The sequence below is a fragment of the Ptiloglossa arizonensis genome, chromosome 3, assembly GCF_051014685.1.
Source record: "Ptiloglossa arizonensis isolate GNS036 chromosome 3, iyPtiAriz1_principal, whole genome shotgun sequence".
Classification (NCBI taxonomy): domain Eukaryota; kingdom Metazoa; phylum Arthropoda; class Insecta; order Hymenoptera; family Colletidae; genus Ptiloglossa; species Ptiloglossa arizonensis.
The window spans coordinates 16743160-16761788 of record NC_135050.1 but is presented as its reverse complement, the minus strand read 5'-3'; the positions used below and the strand labels follow the sequence as shown (position 1 = coordinate 16761788).

The following is an 18629-nucleotide window of genomic DNA, read 5'->3' as shown; positions in this document are numbered from 1 at the left end:
ATCGTTTCCATCCTCGATCAACCCCCACCCTCGTCGTAAACACGAAACGGTCTCCGCGATTTTCCCGCGAATTACCCCACCGTCGCTGTTGAACCATGACGGGTGGAGGGAACGGAGTGGGCGAAGAACAAGATGATGGAAAAAAAGGGGAGACAAAAAAAAAAGGGGAAAAAAAAAAGAAAAAAGGAAGGAGAAATCGAGTCCAATGGCGCGGCGAGCGCGGAGATGAGAGGGAATTAGCATTTTATTTGTACCGCGAGCCGATCGATATTCGCGGGGCATGGTTCGTCTTCGTTTTCTGCCGGTTGGTACCTTCGGGGGCCGACACATTGTTCGCGAATCCAAGATGGCGTGCACCTCCGACACCTCTGTCGCCCGTTGCTGCCGCCAACGACACCCTTCTTCTCGTCCACCAATCCCCCTCCCCTCCCCCCATCGTAACACCCCCTCATACCCCCACTTTCGGCCGTCTAATGCAATTTAGCCGCCGACGACGGAAAAGTGGGGAGACCCCCGGGAACGGGAGATAAAGTCGGAGGGAAAGGGTGAACCCACCGGTGAGGGTTGAACGAGGAAGACCGCTAATTATTTCGCCCATGAGATACCTCGTGGCTCGATCGTCTCGCATCGAAGCTCGCGGATCGCGAACAATACCGAACGATTTCGGATTGAATCGTTCGCGTGCGTCCCGGGATCGTCGAGTCGTCCGTGACCGCGCGAAAATTCAATCGTCGAAGGCGAAACGTCGATCACCGGATCCGCCCCGCGAGTTTTCACAGCGACGGAAGGTAGCGACGGAATCGAGAACGAATCTCGAAGGGTTGTTTTATTTTTGTTCAGCGACGGTAATTCGAGTTCGAGGGGATGAAACGCGCGAAGCGAATTTCGAAGCGGGAAGTAGCGATGGGAACGATCGTGGCGATGGAATCGTGAACGAATCTAGGGAAGTTGTTTTATTTTTTTTTTAAAACGAGTTCGAGGGGATGAAACGCGCGAACGTTGGTCGCGAAGCGAATTTCGAAGCGGGAAGTAGCGATGGGAACGATCGTGCCGATGGAATTGTGAACGAATCTAGAGAAGTTGTTTTATTTTTTTTTAAAAACGAGTTCGAGGGGATGAAACGTGCGAACGTCGATCGCGAAGCGAATTTCGGAGCGGGAAGTAGCGATGGGAACGATCGTGGCGATGGAATTGTGAACAAATCTAGAGAAATTATTTTATTTTTGTTCAGCGACAGTAATTCGAGTTTGAGGGGATGAAACGCGCGAACGTCGATCGCGAAGCGAATTTCGAAGCTGGAAGTAGCGATGGGAACGATCGTGGCGATGAAATCGAGAACGAATCTAGAGAAGTTGTTTTATTTTTTTTAAAAACGGTAATTCGAGTTCAAGGGGTTGAAACGCGCGAACGTTGGTCGCGAATCAAATTTCGAAACGGGAAGTAGCGATGGAATCGAGAACGAATCTAGAGGAGGTATTTTATTTTTATTTAGAAACGGTAATCCGAGTTCGAGGAGGTAACCATTGGACGCGAACATCGATCGTTGGAACTGTCCCGCGAATTTTGAAGTGGAAAGTAGCGACAGGAACGAGAATAAACATCGAGGAGTTGTTTGATTTTTTTTTTCAGTGGCAATAACTCGTGTTCGAGTGAGCGGAACACGTGAACGTTGATCGTTGGAACCATCCCGTGAATTTTGGAGCAAAATGTAGCGATGGGAACGAACAAACGTTGGAGTTATTTTTTTTTTTCTTTGGCGAACCAGTTTTTTTTTCGCATCCTCAGTTAAAATCGATAAAATATAACTTTTGAAAAAGCGATTCGTACTTAATGAAACGAGGAGAATTAATTTTCGGAAATTTAATAATGAAGATTAATAATTCGCAAGAATAAAAATGTTGCAATTTGTAACAGACGAAAGATGGTCCTTCGATACCGATTCGATTAGATTTTTAAATACTATACAATAACACATAGTTAACATATAGAAGAGTGTCATTTAAAATTTATTCTTCCATCGCGGATAAAATAATTAACATATTCCTAATTGCATCCAATTTTCATCGAACGATTTCTCGATTACATTCAACGATCTCTTCGTTGCACAATTACAACATCCATGAACTTCCGTTTCTTATTTTTTCTCGATTCGATTTTAATTGTTCAGCAATGAGAATTAATTTGGTTCGGTACCGGTAGACCTTCCCCAACATCGTTTCGTCGTCGAAGTTACAATGTTACTCGATGCTCGAATCGATGCTATAAGTAATGTTAACAAGTGCATCGTATTAATGGGAATTTATTTCGATACACGTTCGACGCGTGAACGCGATGCTCGGGCCATCTACTCGTATCGGTATTAACGAGCATAACGTTGGATCGGTCCCGCAACACCCACGCATTCGAACAGGGATTTCGAGGGCCGTCGTTTTGCGGTTGTTTGTACTTGGTGCGCGGCGAACCGGCGTAACTGTGCCGTTTACGTCGAATTAGACCTTTATTTTGTTTTATCGCGGCACTCAGCGCCCTGAATCTCCGCACCCGGGCTCTTTTCCTTAATTACATCGTGCACAAGGTGTCCCGCAATTTTGGACGCCGGAATGAATAAAAAATTAAGAACAGGGTGGCTTCGTTAGAGCCGCGTTTAATCTCTTCGAGGATGTTTACTCTCCAAATTACTTTAAATATCGTAACGTCGCGATTAAAGTTTAAACGCGTACCTTTCACGCGAAAGTTGCGAATAAAATTGATAAAAAACAAAAAAAAAAAAACAAAAAAAAACTATTCGACTCGTTGGAAGAAGCGAGCGATGGCCGAGAAATTAATTAAAATCGTAAATGCGATAATGGATCCGAGAAACACGTTCCTGGTGGAATAATGATACACGTGTAAACCAGTCGAAGAGTAAATGCATCGTACTTGTTTTTCTCGCGATAGCGTGCATCCGATCGTTGAACATCTCAAGATTTACACTTGTCGCACACGGTTAGAGTTTTTAAACGTAGTTCACCTGATTCTACGTGTCTGTTATAATCGATAACCGAGAATAATATATTTCGAACTCCAATCTCGAGATCGTACGTAAACTGCACAGAACTGCATAGAACTGCATAGAACTGCACAGAGTTGCACGTTGGGACGAAGAACGATAAAAAAAAAAGAGCGTCCTGTGACCGTGTTTCGAGGAGTCTCGCGAGTTCAACGAGTGCAAAATTGAATAAAAATTTGGTGAAATTTGGAGAGAAAGAAATTTCTCGCGCAGAGATTCGCAAACTCGTGGAGCTTGGTTCGTTCGAGCTTGGTTCGTTCGAGCTTGGTTCGTTCAAGTTTGGTTCGTTCGAGCTTGGTTCGAGAACGTGCACTCGAAAACGCAACATCGGTTCACGGACTTCGATTCCACGTTCTCGATCGATTTTTTTGTTCACACGTCGAAACAAAGCGACGAGTAACGCGATCGGAGTCGCGAGTGTCTCGCGGCGTTGTGAATTCCACGGAACGTGGAAGTCGGGGGAACGATTTGCCTAACAAAAGTTGTCGCGATGAGGCCATCCTGCAAGCGGCAACGATTTCTTTGCAGGTGGAAGTCGCTTTTGACGCACGAAGGTCGTCTTTACCTTCTTAAATAGAAAGACGCGGTGGTTCTCTTTTTTTTTTTCTCTCTCTCTTCTCTCTCTCTCCTCGTTTTTTCCTCTGCCTCTTTTATTACCGTGCAGCAGTGGCTCTTCAGACGTATACAAGGACAGTGGATGTAGAGTCATCGAAGGACACTGTGTGTACGGCAACGGTGGCAGCAGCAAAAGGACAAAGACCGCCTTTTAAATTTTCATGCCAGAAATTTCACCGCGGAAAGAAACTTTCGGTTCGTCGGTTGCGGTGGTTGTAATTCTACAACCGTTCTTCCTTCGATGCAATCTCCCGCGTCGAAAATTTCCACCGAAGTTTCCCTCGCTGGTGAAACGTCTCGTACAAAAGTTTCAATGCACGCTGTTTTCCACGTAGGTGTCGCTGGGAAATTACAAGGATTATCTTTCCATTCGCTGAAAGTCGCTTTTCGACCGAAATTTGATCATCCCCCACGCTGTCCGTACTTCTCAGCTCCCCGGAAGTTTTTTTTCTTCTTCTTTTTTTATAGCGTTATTCCAGCGGTTCGTACAATATTTTTTAACGAAGATTTTCTTCCCTTGTTCTTTCTCTTCGCGTATAATCGCGAATAATCGCGTCGAGTTGAGTATAGTTCTTATTTATGCAACTAAATAGTGAGTACGGTGGGTGATCAAATTATTAGAGACACTTCGAAGATACTGTTCGTTTGAAGTTTGGTCGAGAATGGAATCGAGAATGTTTTTAAAACGATATTTCGGTTTTTCAAACAAAAGGAATTGTTATATTCGTTACAACACTTTGCACACTGTTTCAAAGTTTTAATAATAAATAAATTTATATATACTTCGACACACCTCTCTTTGAATCCATACACGATAAACATCGATCGATCAAAGAAATGTATGAAAATTCTCGAAAAAAGTATCAGAAAACAAATAGAAGCGTGTTTGGGCAATAATAAATAAGATGAGCAAATATTGATACGTACGTATCCTTAAAATAGTCGTAAGACTTACTACGAATTAAATGCATTTACGATTCAATTCTCCACCGAAATTTCGAACAAGTACTTTCAAACCGTTCCTAATAATTCGATTATTCACTGTAGTATAAAATTGTCGCGCCAGGTGCAACCATTTCGTAAATACGAACAATTTGCGTCACACCGCGCGAGTTTACCAAATTTACGAAAAAAAAAAAAAAAAAACGACCGTGATCCGAAAATTCTTTACAAAATATGCACACGTTCCATGCAAACACGAGAACCTTTAAATTCTGCCATAAATACGAGTCGTGAATCTTAGTGGCGGGAAATCGGTGACTTCTTCGTCGAGAAGAATTTCAAACGAGGCTTTGGAATTCCACGGGACACCCTGTACGTATTATGCAAAATTTTCTAAACGATTTGCATCCATCGTGGACTCGTTTCGAAACGAATGACCGGCTCTACCGGGAAGTTTCTTTTGTTCACGGGGATCGATCTGCGGCAACACCATTGTCGTTGCGTTTTCGTTTCGAAAATTCACCACGATCTGCAACCAATGTTTTTAACCCCTTCGTTTACAATATCGTGTGATATTCGTGGTAAAAGAATCGTGTCAAACGTAAGAATCATGGATAAGAGTTATCTTCATTTTTAGGGGAGAGTGGAGTCGGTAGTAACATTTTGGAACACGATTACGCAAAAGTTATTGCATTTATAACAAAAATTCTTGTACAGAAATGTTACCTAATTATCTGACGTTCTCGAGCCATAGTAATTTCGCTGTACGTTAAGTAATATACAAATTATTGACAAAGAATGGCAAGCGGAGAAAATGTTACAACACTTTCACTTTGGAACGCGATTGCGCAAAAGTTATTGCATTTATTACAAAAATTCTTGTACAAACATGTTACCTAATTATCTGACGTTCTCGAGCCATAGTAATTTCGTTGTACGTTAAGTAATATACAAATTATTGACAAAGAATGGCAAGCGGAGAAAATGTTACAACACTTTCACTTTGGAACGCGATTACGCAAAAGTTATTGCATTTATTACAAAAATTCTTGTACAAACATGTTACCTAATTATCTGACGTTCTCGAGCCATAGTAATTTCGTTGTACGTTAAGTAATATACAAATTATTGACAAAGAATGGCAAGCGGAGAAAATGTTACAACACTTTCACTTTGGAACGCGATTACGGAAAAGTTATTGCATTTATAACAAGAATTCTTGTACAGAAAGGAGTACTCTTTTCGAGTAAAAGTTGTAACGTTACAACCGATCCCGACCCCACTCGTGATCTTTAATTAAATATTAACCACGTGTTTACGAATTCTAAGCAACGATCAGCATTTCTTTAAGAAAGATCAAATTGAAATATTTGAAGCAAGAAACAATTATATTACAATTTCAAAACAGTAAGAAAAGTTAACTGTTTTCTTCATTACACAGATGTCTATTTTGCATCTACATAAACACGATACGTAAACGAGCTCCAAATATCATTTTACACTATACACCTAAATACTACTATTAATATTTAATATATTTCGAGATATTTACAGTGTTACCACCGCCCCAGTGTTACAACCGACCCCCTCTCCCTTACGTTTCAATATATTATCTAAAAAATATTAAAAAGAAGCCCTTACATATCCGAAAGACCGTTAAAAAAATAGAATTGCTCCAAAAGAAAAATTCAACGTTCACAAGAACAGTGAGAGTCGTAACCTTACTGTTCGTTACAAGGCATCTAGATTTGAATACTGGAGGAAAGGGTTAATATTCGTTTGTTTCGCGATAAGAAAATCAGGCTGGATCGTAAAGGGGGTGTTTCGTCCCCCGGTGGAGAGGAAACAAGACTTCTCGAACGCATCGATCGTTCGGATGAATATAAATTGAAACAGCGAAAAAGCGGAATTGCGTTCTGTCACGAAGACGGTGTGCGTCGGCACAGGTGCAGGCGCACGTGTGCACCGGTTGTTTCGCGGATCGATAACACTCCGCCGCCCACGAAGATATCAAAAGCTCGTCGAACGCCACCGCGATATAAATCAGCGAGCGTGTACCGTGCTCTCGCGCAGCGCAAATAGGGAAACGGTAACTATGTCTTCAATTATTTATTTCACGCAAGTGTACGAACAGGAGTGGGAAAAATATGCGAGCTACTCGCGTCCTCCCAATTACCCTCGTCGATCGGTGCATTCGAAACGACGGAGCAATTCTCGTCACCGTGAAAGTCCTGGGACGAGTTATCTACCGGTTACAAGAGGGAAACGACCAACGAGTGGGGGCATCGAAGCTGTATAAATTTTTGTTCAATCGAGTTTGTAACCCAGAGTGGAACGAGGATGGATTCTTCCCACGATTTTAGAAACGTCCCGGGTCGTTACCAGGCTGCTATTATGCACTTTGGAGTCGATCATTTCTGGAGTTAAGTTTCTCACCCCTTGAAAGTAAGGGTGTAATGTACAATGTTGTACGATTTGTTTGGAAACATGGACTTTGTTTCGCATTATCTCATCTGTGTTTAGAACCAATATCTTTTGACAGATTTAATGATCGAGAATTTTAATGTTGTGGAGTATTTGTTATTTTTTTATTCTTCAACAGCTTTCAAGGTGTCCATTGATTCGTGGTTTGTTTAGTAGTCACGAATTTGGTAAATTTGGTAAGTTTTCCAGGCTGAAGGATCTACTCTTCCGTTTATCGAATAAATAAATAAATGTGTTTCGTTCGCGGGTTTTGTCGATACGGGTCTTCGCTTCTAGAGCCACACGGATATACCGTACACGTTTGCAGAGATTCGGGTATCATTGGCGGTAAGATCCGAGGAAGTTGGATTTTCGGAGTCTCTCGATAGAATGTATTTCATTTTTAAGACACTCTAACCGCTTTTAGCCTTTCAATTATTCCCGTTTCGAAGCATGTTAGCGTAATTGACTCGACTCGGATATTTATAGTCCAAGGTATTTTATGCACGATCGTGTCGAGGGTTTATAACGGGAACGGTCTGAATTGTTTTAAAATGTACAGGCAAAGTTACCAAAGATTAACTTATAAACGAACGCGACATCGAACGGGGAACGATGATTTTAGCGCGCGGTTAGGGACGCGGATAAATTTACGCGACCGATATTTCGATAATTATTGCACGAACCGGGTACGTAGCGGAGATTCTCATAAATGTTGCGGCGAATAATGGTTTCTATAGGATCGTTATCGCGTTCGCAATCTACGTTTGAAATTACGAAGTGTATTTAAGTTTTTAGATCGGAAGGATGTATATGTGCCGCGGCTTGGGGTGTATATAACACGAAGGATGTACAATTAATAATCCTCGTGAAAATCCCAGGGAAAAATGCGGCTGATTATTAACGTCGAATTGGAAAAAAATTACCATCGGAATGAAGGGTGAAATCGATCGTAAAGTTGATTATATGGTAAAATATAATGTACAATATTTTTAATTTAAATATAATTTAACTGTAATTTAAATTATAATGTAATTTATAATATAATTTAGATTATAATGTAATTTATAATATAATTTAGATTATAATGTAATTTATAATATAATTTAGATTATAATCCGATTTGTAATATAATTTAAATTATAATGTAATTTGTAATACAATTTATAAAATTTCACCGAAATTCTGGAAACAAAATGTAAAAATAAATCGTACGAAACAACATTTTCAAACGAAACATATAAGATCAAATATGAAGATAAAATTTAAAAACAAATTGTCTCGTTACGGTGCATATCTCGCGTAGAGTCAAAACTATCGAAAATATGTTCTCGTAACAATCAATCACACGGTATGAATAATTTTTCCATCCCCTCGTTGTATCGAGCAACAGTCGTAAGAACGTTTTTTTCGATACCTTCGTACGCTCGTGAGATATTCCAGGGTGTCGAGATAACGCGGACAGCCTATGGGGTAAAATCTAAAAATAAAATATACGAAGTAAGATTGAAAAATAAAAAAGTGTGAAACAAAATTTAAAAATAACACGTGTGAAACAACATTTAAAAATAAAACCTGTGAAACAAAAATTTAAAAAGAAAAAAGAAAATTAAAAATTAAAATATATAGAATAAAATATATCGAATAAAATATGTAGAATAAAATATATAGAATAAAATATATAGAATAAAATATATAGAACAAAATATATATCAATAAAGTATATAGAATAAGATTGCTCACACGTTACGATTTAAAACAAAGTCCACGTACGATGAGAAACAACCGATCATTTAATCAAAGATAAATACAGAACATCAAACGAATACTTCGATCGTTCAATCGTCGAGATTATAGTATACTTCTCCTCGCTTTAATATTTCCAAAACGAATCATACCGATCCACCACCGTAGTGAAATGCTGTAAATCGTAAGGAATACGTCCCGTATCGTGGATGTAGCGATATTTCATAGTCCGGGATCGCTAATCGTGTAAAAATCGTATCGCGGTAAAAGTTGTCCCGAAACGGCCAACGAAAAATGAATTGCACCGCGGTGAAGTTCAACGCGTGAAAAGAGAGTGGCTCGAGAGTTTCGTACGTAGTGGATAAATGGCCGCGGATAAATCGAAAGAAGGAGAAGGTGAGGGTGGTGGATGGTGGGTGGGTGGTGTAGACGGTGGTCGGGGAGGTGGAAGATTCGGGGCCGCGGATGAGATATCGTTCGGCAGAGAAATGCAACAGCGGCGGGATCGCAGTTGCAGCTGGAACATTTTAAACATGGCGGTGCAGCGCGCACAGGCGCGTCGCGACGCGATCAATACCACGCCTCGCTTAATGTCAGTTCTCGAACTCGGCGCGGGCTCGCGGACTGCCGAAGAAAATTCATTTCGGGACAAATGGACCCCGACGCGTCGCGACACGCGCCCTGAAATCCGCGACCGTTCCTCCGCTTTACGCGCCGATATTTCCGCGCGGAACCACACCGCACGCGGATCCGGCCACTTCCGGTAACCGCGACTCGTTCGACGCGTAAATACGCGATCTCGTTTCACCGTTTCTTTTCTCTCGTTACGTTTCGTATTGAGGCCGTGTAAATTAATAAAAAAAAGATTATTTATATATATATATATTTTATATATTTTGAGAATTATATTAGAATTTATTTTAATTATTATCTATGTAAGAAATAATTGAAATAAATTTTGTATATGTATGTGTGTATATAAGATTGTTGAGTAATATATATATATATATAAAGTCGCGCAGAAAGTTCCGCCGTTTTCTCGCGAACCGCACATTTCAAAGTTCAATATTTATTTCTCGTTATCCCAGATTCCCAAGTGTCCCGTTCCCAAGCACATCGGACGATCTTGATGTTTCTCTACCCATAAGACGACGCCTATTAACTACGTCGATGGAGTCTTGTACCGTGATACGGGACTCGCATTTTTTACCCAAAGATTTCGTGATGTATCTTTTAACTGCAATAATAGATACAATCGGACATTCGTGTATTTCTTGTTACAGTATAATATCACGATGTTAAAAACACGAGCTCCGATACATTCGGGATATTTTTGACCCAAAAATCTCGCAATACATTATTTTTCTACAAGTGAAGCTGTAATAACGATACAATTGAAATGCTTCTATATTTCCTAAGGCCTTACATTGTATCGTAAAATTAAAAGTAAAAATTTTGATACACTCGAGAGATTTTTGCTCCAAAAACTTCGCAATGCATTATTTTTCTACAAATAAAGCTGTAATAACGATACAATTGAAATGCTTCTATATTTCTTTAGGTTTCACGTTGTATCGTAAAATTAAAAGCAAAAATTTTGATACACTCGAGAGATTTTTGACCCAAAAACTTCGCAATGCATTATTTTTCTATAAGTAAAGGTGTAATACAATTGAAATGCTTCTATATTTTTTTAAGTTTCACGTTGTATCGTAAAATTAAAAGAAAAAATTTTGATACACTCGAGAGATTTTTGACCCAAAAACTTCTTAATGCATTATTTTTCTACAAGTAAAGCTGTAATAACGATACAATTGAAATGCTTCTATATTTTTTTAGGTTTCACGTTGTATCGTAAAATTAAAAGCAAAAATTTTGATACACTCGAGAGATTTTTGACCCAAAAACTTCGCAATGCATTATTTTTCTATAAATAAAGCTGTAATAACGATACAACTGGAATGCTTCTATATTTCCTAAGGTCTCACGTTGCATCGTAAAATTTCAAACAAAAGTTTTGATACACTCGAGAGATTTTTACTCAAAGATTTCGACCGTATAGTCCGAAGAACGCTTCAAGGTTAAACACGGTCTCTACGAAAATGAAATTTGCTTTGTTCTTTGAATTTACACTCGGTGGAGGAACAACGGAAGCAAATCGTGGGCAAATGTAACTTTTATAAAACGTAAGTAGTAATGTTACGACGTGTCGAAGAAAAAGTTCTCGCTCTCGAGGAATCGAGAAGCTCTTCTGTTGCTGGGAGATAGCGAAACACCTCGCACAGCAGAAAACACTCTGCAGACAATTTTGAATTTTGTGTGGAAGTTTCTACTTCACCCTCCAGATTTTTGCCAACAGACAATCACAATTTCCGAGATCCCGACAATTTAATATTCTTTCTCCTTCTTTCTTTTCGCAACGTTACTTTCTTCACTTTTATCGGATAATTATGACTTTCTTATTATATCTCTTCATAGAATTGATCTCTACCCCAGAAAAGGGTACACGGTTAAGACCGGGACGTCGAAAGTATCGTTAATATAATTTATCTTCCACCGCGTTTCTTATCAATCGCGGTATCGATCGATTTACAAACGTGGATGTTCATTACTGTTACCAAGAGTAAAAAAGAAATTGTGTATTCTTCGTAAGAAAAAAAGGAATGAAAACCGATTCGAGAAAAATAAGATTCTTACCGTGGGTATCGTGCTTTTATCGATAATACCATTTCTTCAATGTGACATTTTTAAAGATTCAAACTATTTAATATATCATCAAAGAAATTTCGATTTTTTCTCCATGAAAGTAATCCCTTAATATTTTGTCCCATTACTCACTTCTTTCACCATGTAAAATATTAAAAAATCCTTCTTATATTCTACAGAAATTAACGTAAAATTAATCTATTTAAAAGAAATCTCTATTTGTGTAAAATTTCAAGAGAATTTTTTCTTCTTTCTCCTATAATTTGTTTACAAGAATTTTAGATTCTATCGAGTGTTTTAATAGACACAGAATTCAGTCGATTTGGATTACTCGGTTGATCGTCGTATCAGGGTTTTCGTAGTTCAAGATACAAAGTTACGAAGCATGTACGCGGATAGAGTAACAATTGTAAAAAGGATCGGACAGGAAGTAATCGATATCGATTTCAATCTTTTTCCAATCGCGAACGTTAGAACGAAACACGGTTCGTTGCTTGTGGTCCGCGCGTGGCACGATATGCGACTCGGTGTTTATTTTCTGTCCTCGTTTGTGTGAATTTTTCACAGTTAATTATCGTCTCGTAGGATAATTAAAATTCCACCCTGACGTTCCGGTAGAGGTTGTTTCGAAAATCAATCCCGCGCTTCGATTGTTTGCCATTTCGATACCCTCGAGTTTTCATTTGTTTCTTTTTCTCTTTCCTTATTCACAATGACCCGACGGACTCCAATTTCCTTCCTCGAGTTCTCTCAAAGAGCAAGGTCTATGCTAATAAACCCAGAAACTGTGGAACAATTAAAGTAGAATATACGACGGAAACATTTCACCCGAAATCCTTCAGAAATGTCGTGCAAAATGCGCTCCGCGGAGTTTCAATTTGCGTCACGAACAAACCTGGCCATCTGGCCGATATCGTTTTCCACGTTTAACTCCGGAGCTTCGATAAATAATATATAACACGTATGTGCACGAATCAACGGTCTTGTATTTCTTTCAGAAGTTATTTCAAAATAAACCACGGGGCTAACATTTCGGACACCCTGTGTATCGACGACATACTAGGTTCTTCCATCAATTTTGTCGTTCGTTAAAATCTTATTGAACAGTACAATACTGGATTGATCGATAAGTTTTGATAAAACTTAACAAAACAGACAAAATTTATCGAATAATAGTAACATCAGTCTTAGGATGAGGTTCGAATTCGATCCCATTAATAACAATAAAGATGATATTTTAACTTCCACTCCGATAGTTTGAAACAACGATCGAATAGCAATAGAAGCGTTTAAATCGTTTTGGGTTTAGGTTTCCGTTAAGAGAGCTTTATATTTCGGTGGATATCGTTTTTATCACGGCTCACAAATATTACAAAGGACGTATTTTATTCCAATATACAATATCGATATTCCCATTATTAATACCATTGAACGGTCTTGTATCCTCGGTTTACGATTTGCAACATTTCTCCATTTTATCGCGTTCCTACACTCTCGGTGTTCGTACAGGAATGGCCGCCCTTTACCTACACCACTCTGTTTATTTTTCGATTTGGACCGAAGGATTGGGTAAAAGAGGAATCAAGGTTTCTCGTATTGGCCATCTTCGTGCGGTCGCCAAGCTTAAAAAGACTATTGCCGATGCAATCGTAAAACGAACGTAACTTCGTATAAGCGAATCCTGTTCTCCTATCGCGTTTTAGTGCGGCGATCTTGTTCTTGCACGGAAAACGAAAAGTTCGACGAGTTGAAATTTAACAACGAAAACGAGCTCGAGTGTTGCCTCGATGTCGAGAGTACGCGCGAAACGTCTCGAAATTGTTCATTCGAACGAATTTTGGAAATGTGGTTCATTCGGTCGAAAATTACAAAACCAAAAAGAAAATCGAAATTCCAATAGCGACTAAGATTTCTTTTAAAATCGCGAAAAGTTCTAGCAGCAAAACTTCTAACGGTCAATTTTGTCTCGATGTCGAAAGAACGGGCGATGTTTCGAAAATGTTAATCGTAGCAAATTGAAAAAATCTTTGGGCCTTTTTTGGACGCGAGAAACTTTTATTACGATGAATATTAAAATAAAAAAAAAAAAAGAAACGACTTCGCAATTTGTATCCACGTCGCTCGAGCAAAAGTTACATCGAGATCGCGAAGAATTCGAGCAGCAAAAATTTATTGAGAAAAACGAGGTCGAATTTTGCCTCGATGTTGAAGGAACAAGCGAAAATGTTGATTTCGAAAATGTTGAAGCAAATTGGTTAAATCTTTCGGCGTTTGTTGAACGCGAGAAACTTTTCTCGGGACAAGAAAAAGTAACGTTCGCGTTCACGTTGTTCGAGCAAAACTTACTTCGAGATCGCGAAGAATTCGAGTAGCAAAAATTCACCGAGGAAAACGAGATCCAATTTCGCCTCGATGTCGAAACACCAAACAACGTTGGAAAAATCTTAATCGGAGCGAACTGTAAAGATCTTGAAATAATTTTTCGACGATAGAAACTTTTATTCGCGCGAGAATGAAAAGAAAAATGAAAATTCGCGTCAATCGTGTCCACGTCGAACATATTTCCGGTAGAAGAGTTCTCCGTGGCTCTTGAACGCGAACACGAATTCCATTCGATGGTGATTTTCGTGCGAGTTCGAGGTGATTGGTCGAGTGGCGCGAAACAGAGGGCCCCGTTTACTCGCGCGTTACCACGTTTCTAGAATTAGAAACGCGAGGGATAAGTGGCGCGCGGAGTGGGCTCGAAAAAGAGTAGCGGTCGTCGAAACGGAATAAAGACAGGGGGTTGTTCGAGATAGCGTAAAAGGAAAAATCCGTGTACGCGCGGGAACCGGAAACGAGATTCACCGGGAGGCGTAAATACGACATCGTGCACCGAACTCTTATATCGAGGGATAGGAGGGAGGAAGAGAGGCGGAGCCTTTGAAACGTCGCGAACGAACACGGATTACGAGCCTCGGGAAAGAATAAATCCGTAAAAAGAATAAAGAAACGACTCGGTCCGCGAACGTACGTTCGTACGTGTACGTACGTGTATTTTAAACGTTTCGACCTCGTTCCGTTCGGTTCCTCCTCGGTGACAATTAGAGGGACCTTCGTTCTTCGACAAAAGACGCAATTAGAGAAGGGTGAAACATTCGACGAAATCGAAGACAAAAGGTGAACGAAATTCGAACGCGATCATCGGTCGAATTTATAAATTTACGGTAAGTAAGTACTTTTTGAAAATATTCTTTTCTCTTGTACTTTTTTGTTTGTTTTTTTTTTCTTTTTTAGATATTTTTCTACCTCTCTTCTTTCAATCGAAAGTCACTTTCCAGTTACCGGCGGAGAGGATGCGAACGAAACGAGGTCGAAACGTTTAAAATAAACATATATTTAAACACGAGCTTGTTATTGGATTCCGTAAAAAGAATAAACGAACGAGACCTCGATCGTTTTATTTTCCCGCGGTCGCGACTTACCCCCACTCCACTTCGCCCGGTGGCTCCCGCTCGATCTTTTTAAATCGTCGTCTTTTGGAAAGCCAATAAGAAGAGACGGAGCGCGCGGTCGTTCCCTCGAATATCCACGGGATCCACGTTTCTCGTGCACCGTACAGACAAGAGGAGTAAAGGGGATGCTTTACGTTACGAGATATTTGCCTTTCGTTCTTTCTACGGTCTCGCAGTTTGTAAGCCGCGAGGAACATTGAATATCAACTTACGAACCGACCGACCGACCGACCGCTTTCGCGCGTTCCGTGTACGCAAACTTTATTTCGTCGTGTCGTCATTGATCTTCGAATACGCTCGATAACCGCTGCAACGGCCAGAGAAGGTAACAAACATCGCGCGAAAAGGATATTCCGACGAGAAGACATCCCGACTGGAAGAATTTTTCTCCTACGATTCTTTCACGAAACGGTCGGTGGAATTTTTGGAAAAATTATCTTATCTATCGTAGGTGTTTGTTTGGTCGCGTTGATCCATTTCTTGGCCAATTTTCACTCGTTCAAAGCAGTGAAATCATTTTTTAGAATTTTGTAATTTTTGAAATGAGTATGCGTTTGAAGGTCTACGTGATAAATTGTCACGAACGATAAAAGCGAATAGGAGGAATCGAAGTCGATTTCGAAAGGTAGGCAATGCGATTCACTCGTTGAAAAAAGTGAAATCATTTTTTATAATTTTGTAATTTTTGAAAAGAGTATTCGTTTGAAGGTGTACGTGATAAATTGTCACAAACGATAAAAGCGAATGGGAGGAATCGAAGTCGATTTCGAAAGGTAGGCAATGCGATTCACTCGTTGAAAAAAGTGAAATCATTTTTTATAATTTTGTAATTTTTGAAAAGAGTATTCGTTTGAAGGTGTACGTGATAAATTGTCACAAACGATAAAAACGAATGGGAGGAATCGAAGTCGATTTCGAAAGGTAGGCAATGCGATTCACTCGTTGTTAGGAGTGGAATAATTTTTTCAATTTTGTAATTTTTGAAAAGAGTATGCGTTTGAAGGTCCACGAGACAAATTGTCACGAACGATAAAAGCAAATACGAAGAATCGAAATCGATTTCGAAAGAAATCGAGTCGAAAAAGGAAATTATTCTTTTTGTAAGAGAATAATACGTAATTGGAACTTGAGACCGAAAAGAAAATTATTCCTTTTCCGACGAAGTACCTTGCGTGTAAATAATCGGAATTTCCGAATCCAAAGAGAAACTTATTCCTTTCTTAACCCTTTGGAGTACAGTGGGTTAAAAAATCTCCCAGTTTCCTAATATTTAGATATACACAATGGGATAATTTTTCAACCCATGGTGAAAAATCAAAATACGCAATTTTCATGGCGTTGTGATATCACACCTCCGTTAAATACCCGATCTAAAATCTAAACTTTGGTATAGTACTTTACGAAAAGTAATACAAATCTTTCGTCATTTTGTACTATTGTACACGCTCGAAACAACAATGCCTCGAAGCAAATTAAAAGAATCCCACACGGGCGAATAATAAAAATCCCAACCTCTCTTGTCGAAAAACAAAATTTTTTTTCTCTCGAAAGAATCCCATACCGGACGAACAATTTGAAAACCGTTCTCGAAAAAATTCACCGCGATAGCAATTACGCTTTCCGAGTGACTCGAATAAAAACGACGAAAAAAGAAAACAAAACAAACAAAAAAAAAAAAAGACCTAAAAGAAATTTATTTCGCCTCGTCGTCTAAAAACCGAAAAACGGCGCAACGATCGACCAGAAAGAGTTTCGTTGTTACTTACCCTCGTTGCACCTTTGCCTCTGCCCCTACCCCTCTCTCTGAACGCACCCTCGCCTGTTTGCAGATGGTACAGGTGCTGAAACACAATCGAATCGGTCCGTTAGAACGCGCGGTTAATTTTCGTGTCGCGGCTGATCGGTATAGAAGATCGCGTCGAATCGCGCGGTGCGGCCCGGCATTCGGATCGTTATCGTACCGACAACGGACTATCGTAAAATCAAGGCAACCGTATCGCCTCAATTGACCTCGTTAAGTCCAATAGACGCGCTAATAAAAGTATAACCTTCCAGGGCCAGCGGTATTAGATTAGATTCCCGCGACGACAAAACGCTTCGGATTATTCCCGGGGTGGGGAGATGCGTAGGGACGGTCGGGTAAGCGGGGGAAGGGTTTAGACGGGCCGCCGTGGGCGATACACTTCGATCGTTCCGGCTGGAAATTATCGACGGTGGGCAGGAAAGGTAGCGGGGGAGGGGGTCTGGCTAGTGCTAATTAGAACGGGGAAATTATACGGTGCGATGACGCCGAAGATCGCCCCACGGCGTGTTTCCTCGCGATACGTCGCAAAATGAAATCACCACGGTGCACTGTGTGTTATTTATTTTTAGAATTCGGGTCCGCGCGCGATCGAGAACGCCGAAGGGGGCTACCGCTGCAGTTGTACGAAGCGAAAACATCGTTGCGTTGCAATCGTTAACGCGTTAGGCGCCCGAACAAGCGTGACCGCCTCTTCCGAGAACCCCCACCACCCGATCAAACGCGCGAGCGATCGCCTATAGCGCTACGGAATTCTATATTCCGTGCCGGGAGTCTCGTTCGTTTTAATTTGCTTCGATCGCCGCCGCCGCTGCTGCTGGCTCCGTACCATTGGGTCCGCCGGACTTCGTTTATCGGGGACTTATCGTTTCCGCGAGGTCCGTACGAACGAAACGATTCGTTCGAGGATCGTTCGATCGGTCTCGTGATCGTATTTAAGCGGTCCCGTGTAATTGTAAAGTTCCGAGGGAAGGTATCGTTAATGAACTTCGAACCGTAGGGGGATAGTTGGAAATTTGTATCGGAAACCAGTCGAAGAGAAGTGTGTATATCTAAGAAGAAAATATGCACGCGATACTTTCGTTCGAGGGTCAAGTTTTTTAACGGTACGTTACGCGAGTTTACCAACGATTACTGGGAACCAATCATCGCTGACCGTATCTCTTGTGAGATATTTTATTGCATTTTTTTGTTATTTTTGAATAATTCGAATCGGGGACAATCGGTCGGAAAAAGGTTGGCAAGTGGGGAAACCGTTTTCCGGTGCGACGTCTCGGAAGATACGCGCGCACGTTGGGAAATTCAGTTTCGTATCCAGCGAAAAGTGTCCATTTTCCGCGATCGGTAAGATTAATCCGTGCGAAGTCTATAAAATTCTTCGCGGTGTTACGAAACCGTGCAATTTCCCGAGACATCGCGGTGCGGGTAGTATATCGCGCTCAATTGTTTACACGATCGTGTAAAAATAAACGATCGTACGCGCTTTTTTTCTTCCTTTTTTTTTCTCAAAAGAAAAAAAAGATACGTCTCTTGTCGACGGTCGCTCACCGTAGAGATCTACCTTATCAACCGGCACGAAGTATTACAACCTTCGAGCTACGGTCGTAGATGGCGTGTGCGGTTGCAGCAGCCGCGGCAATTCTTTTTACCGACCCGACGCGGGAAAAACGAAATACGTTCCTGCAGACGCATTTATCGTATCGGTCTCAGTACACGATGCGTCCACAATCGGTCCGTATGAAATATCTCTAGATTCCACACGCGTCTGTAATTATTTATTTACTTAAATATCAACGCTTGGTCCTACTATCGC

General features: G+C 40.6%; 1 protein-coding gene across 5 annotated transcripts in view; it reads right to left on the bottom strand.

The window, feature by feature from the left end:
• Tet (tet methylcytosine dioxygenase-like) overlaps positions 1-18629 on the bottom strand; it is a 278954-nt gene that overhangs the window by 77673 nt on the left and 182652 nt on the right. For all 5 annotated transcript variants that reach the window (XM_076307866.1, XM_076307865.1, XM_076307863.1 and 2 more), the window contains exon 3: positions 16782-16856. In XM_076307866.1, the coding sequence (XP_076163981.1) occupies positions 16782-16856 (75 nt within the window). The remainder of the gene's footprint in view (positions 1-16781; positions 16857-18629) is intronic.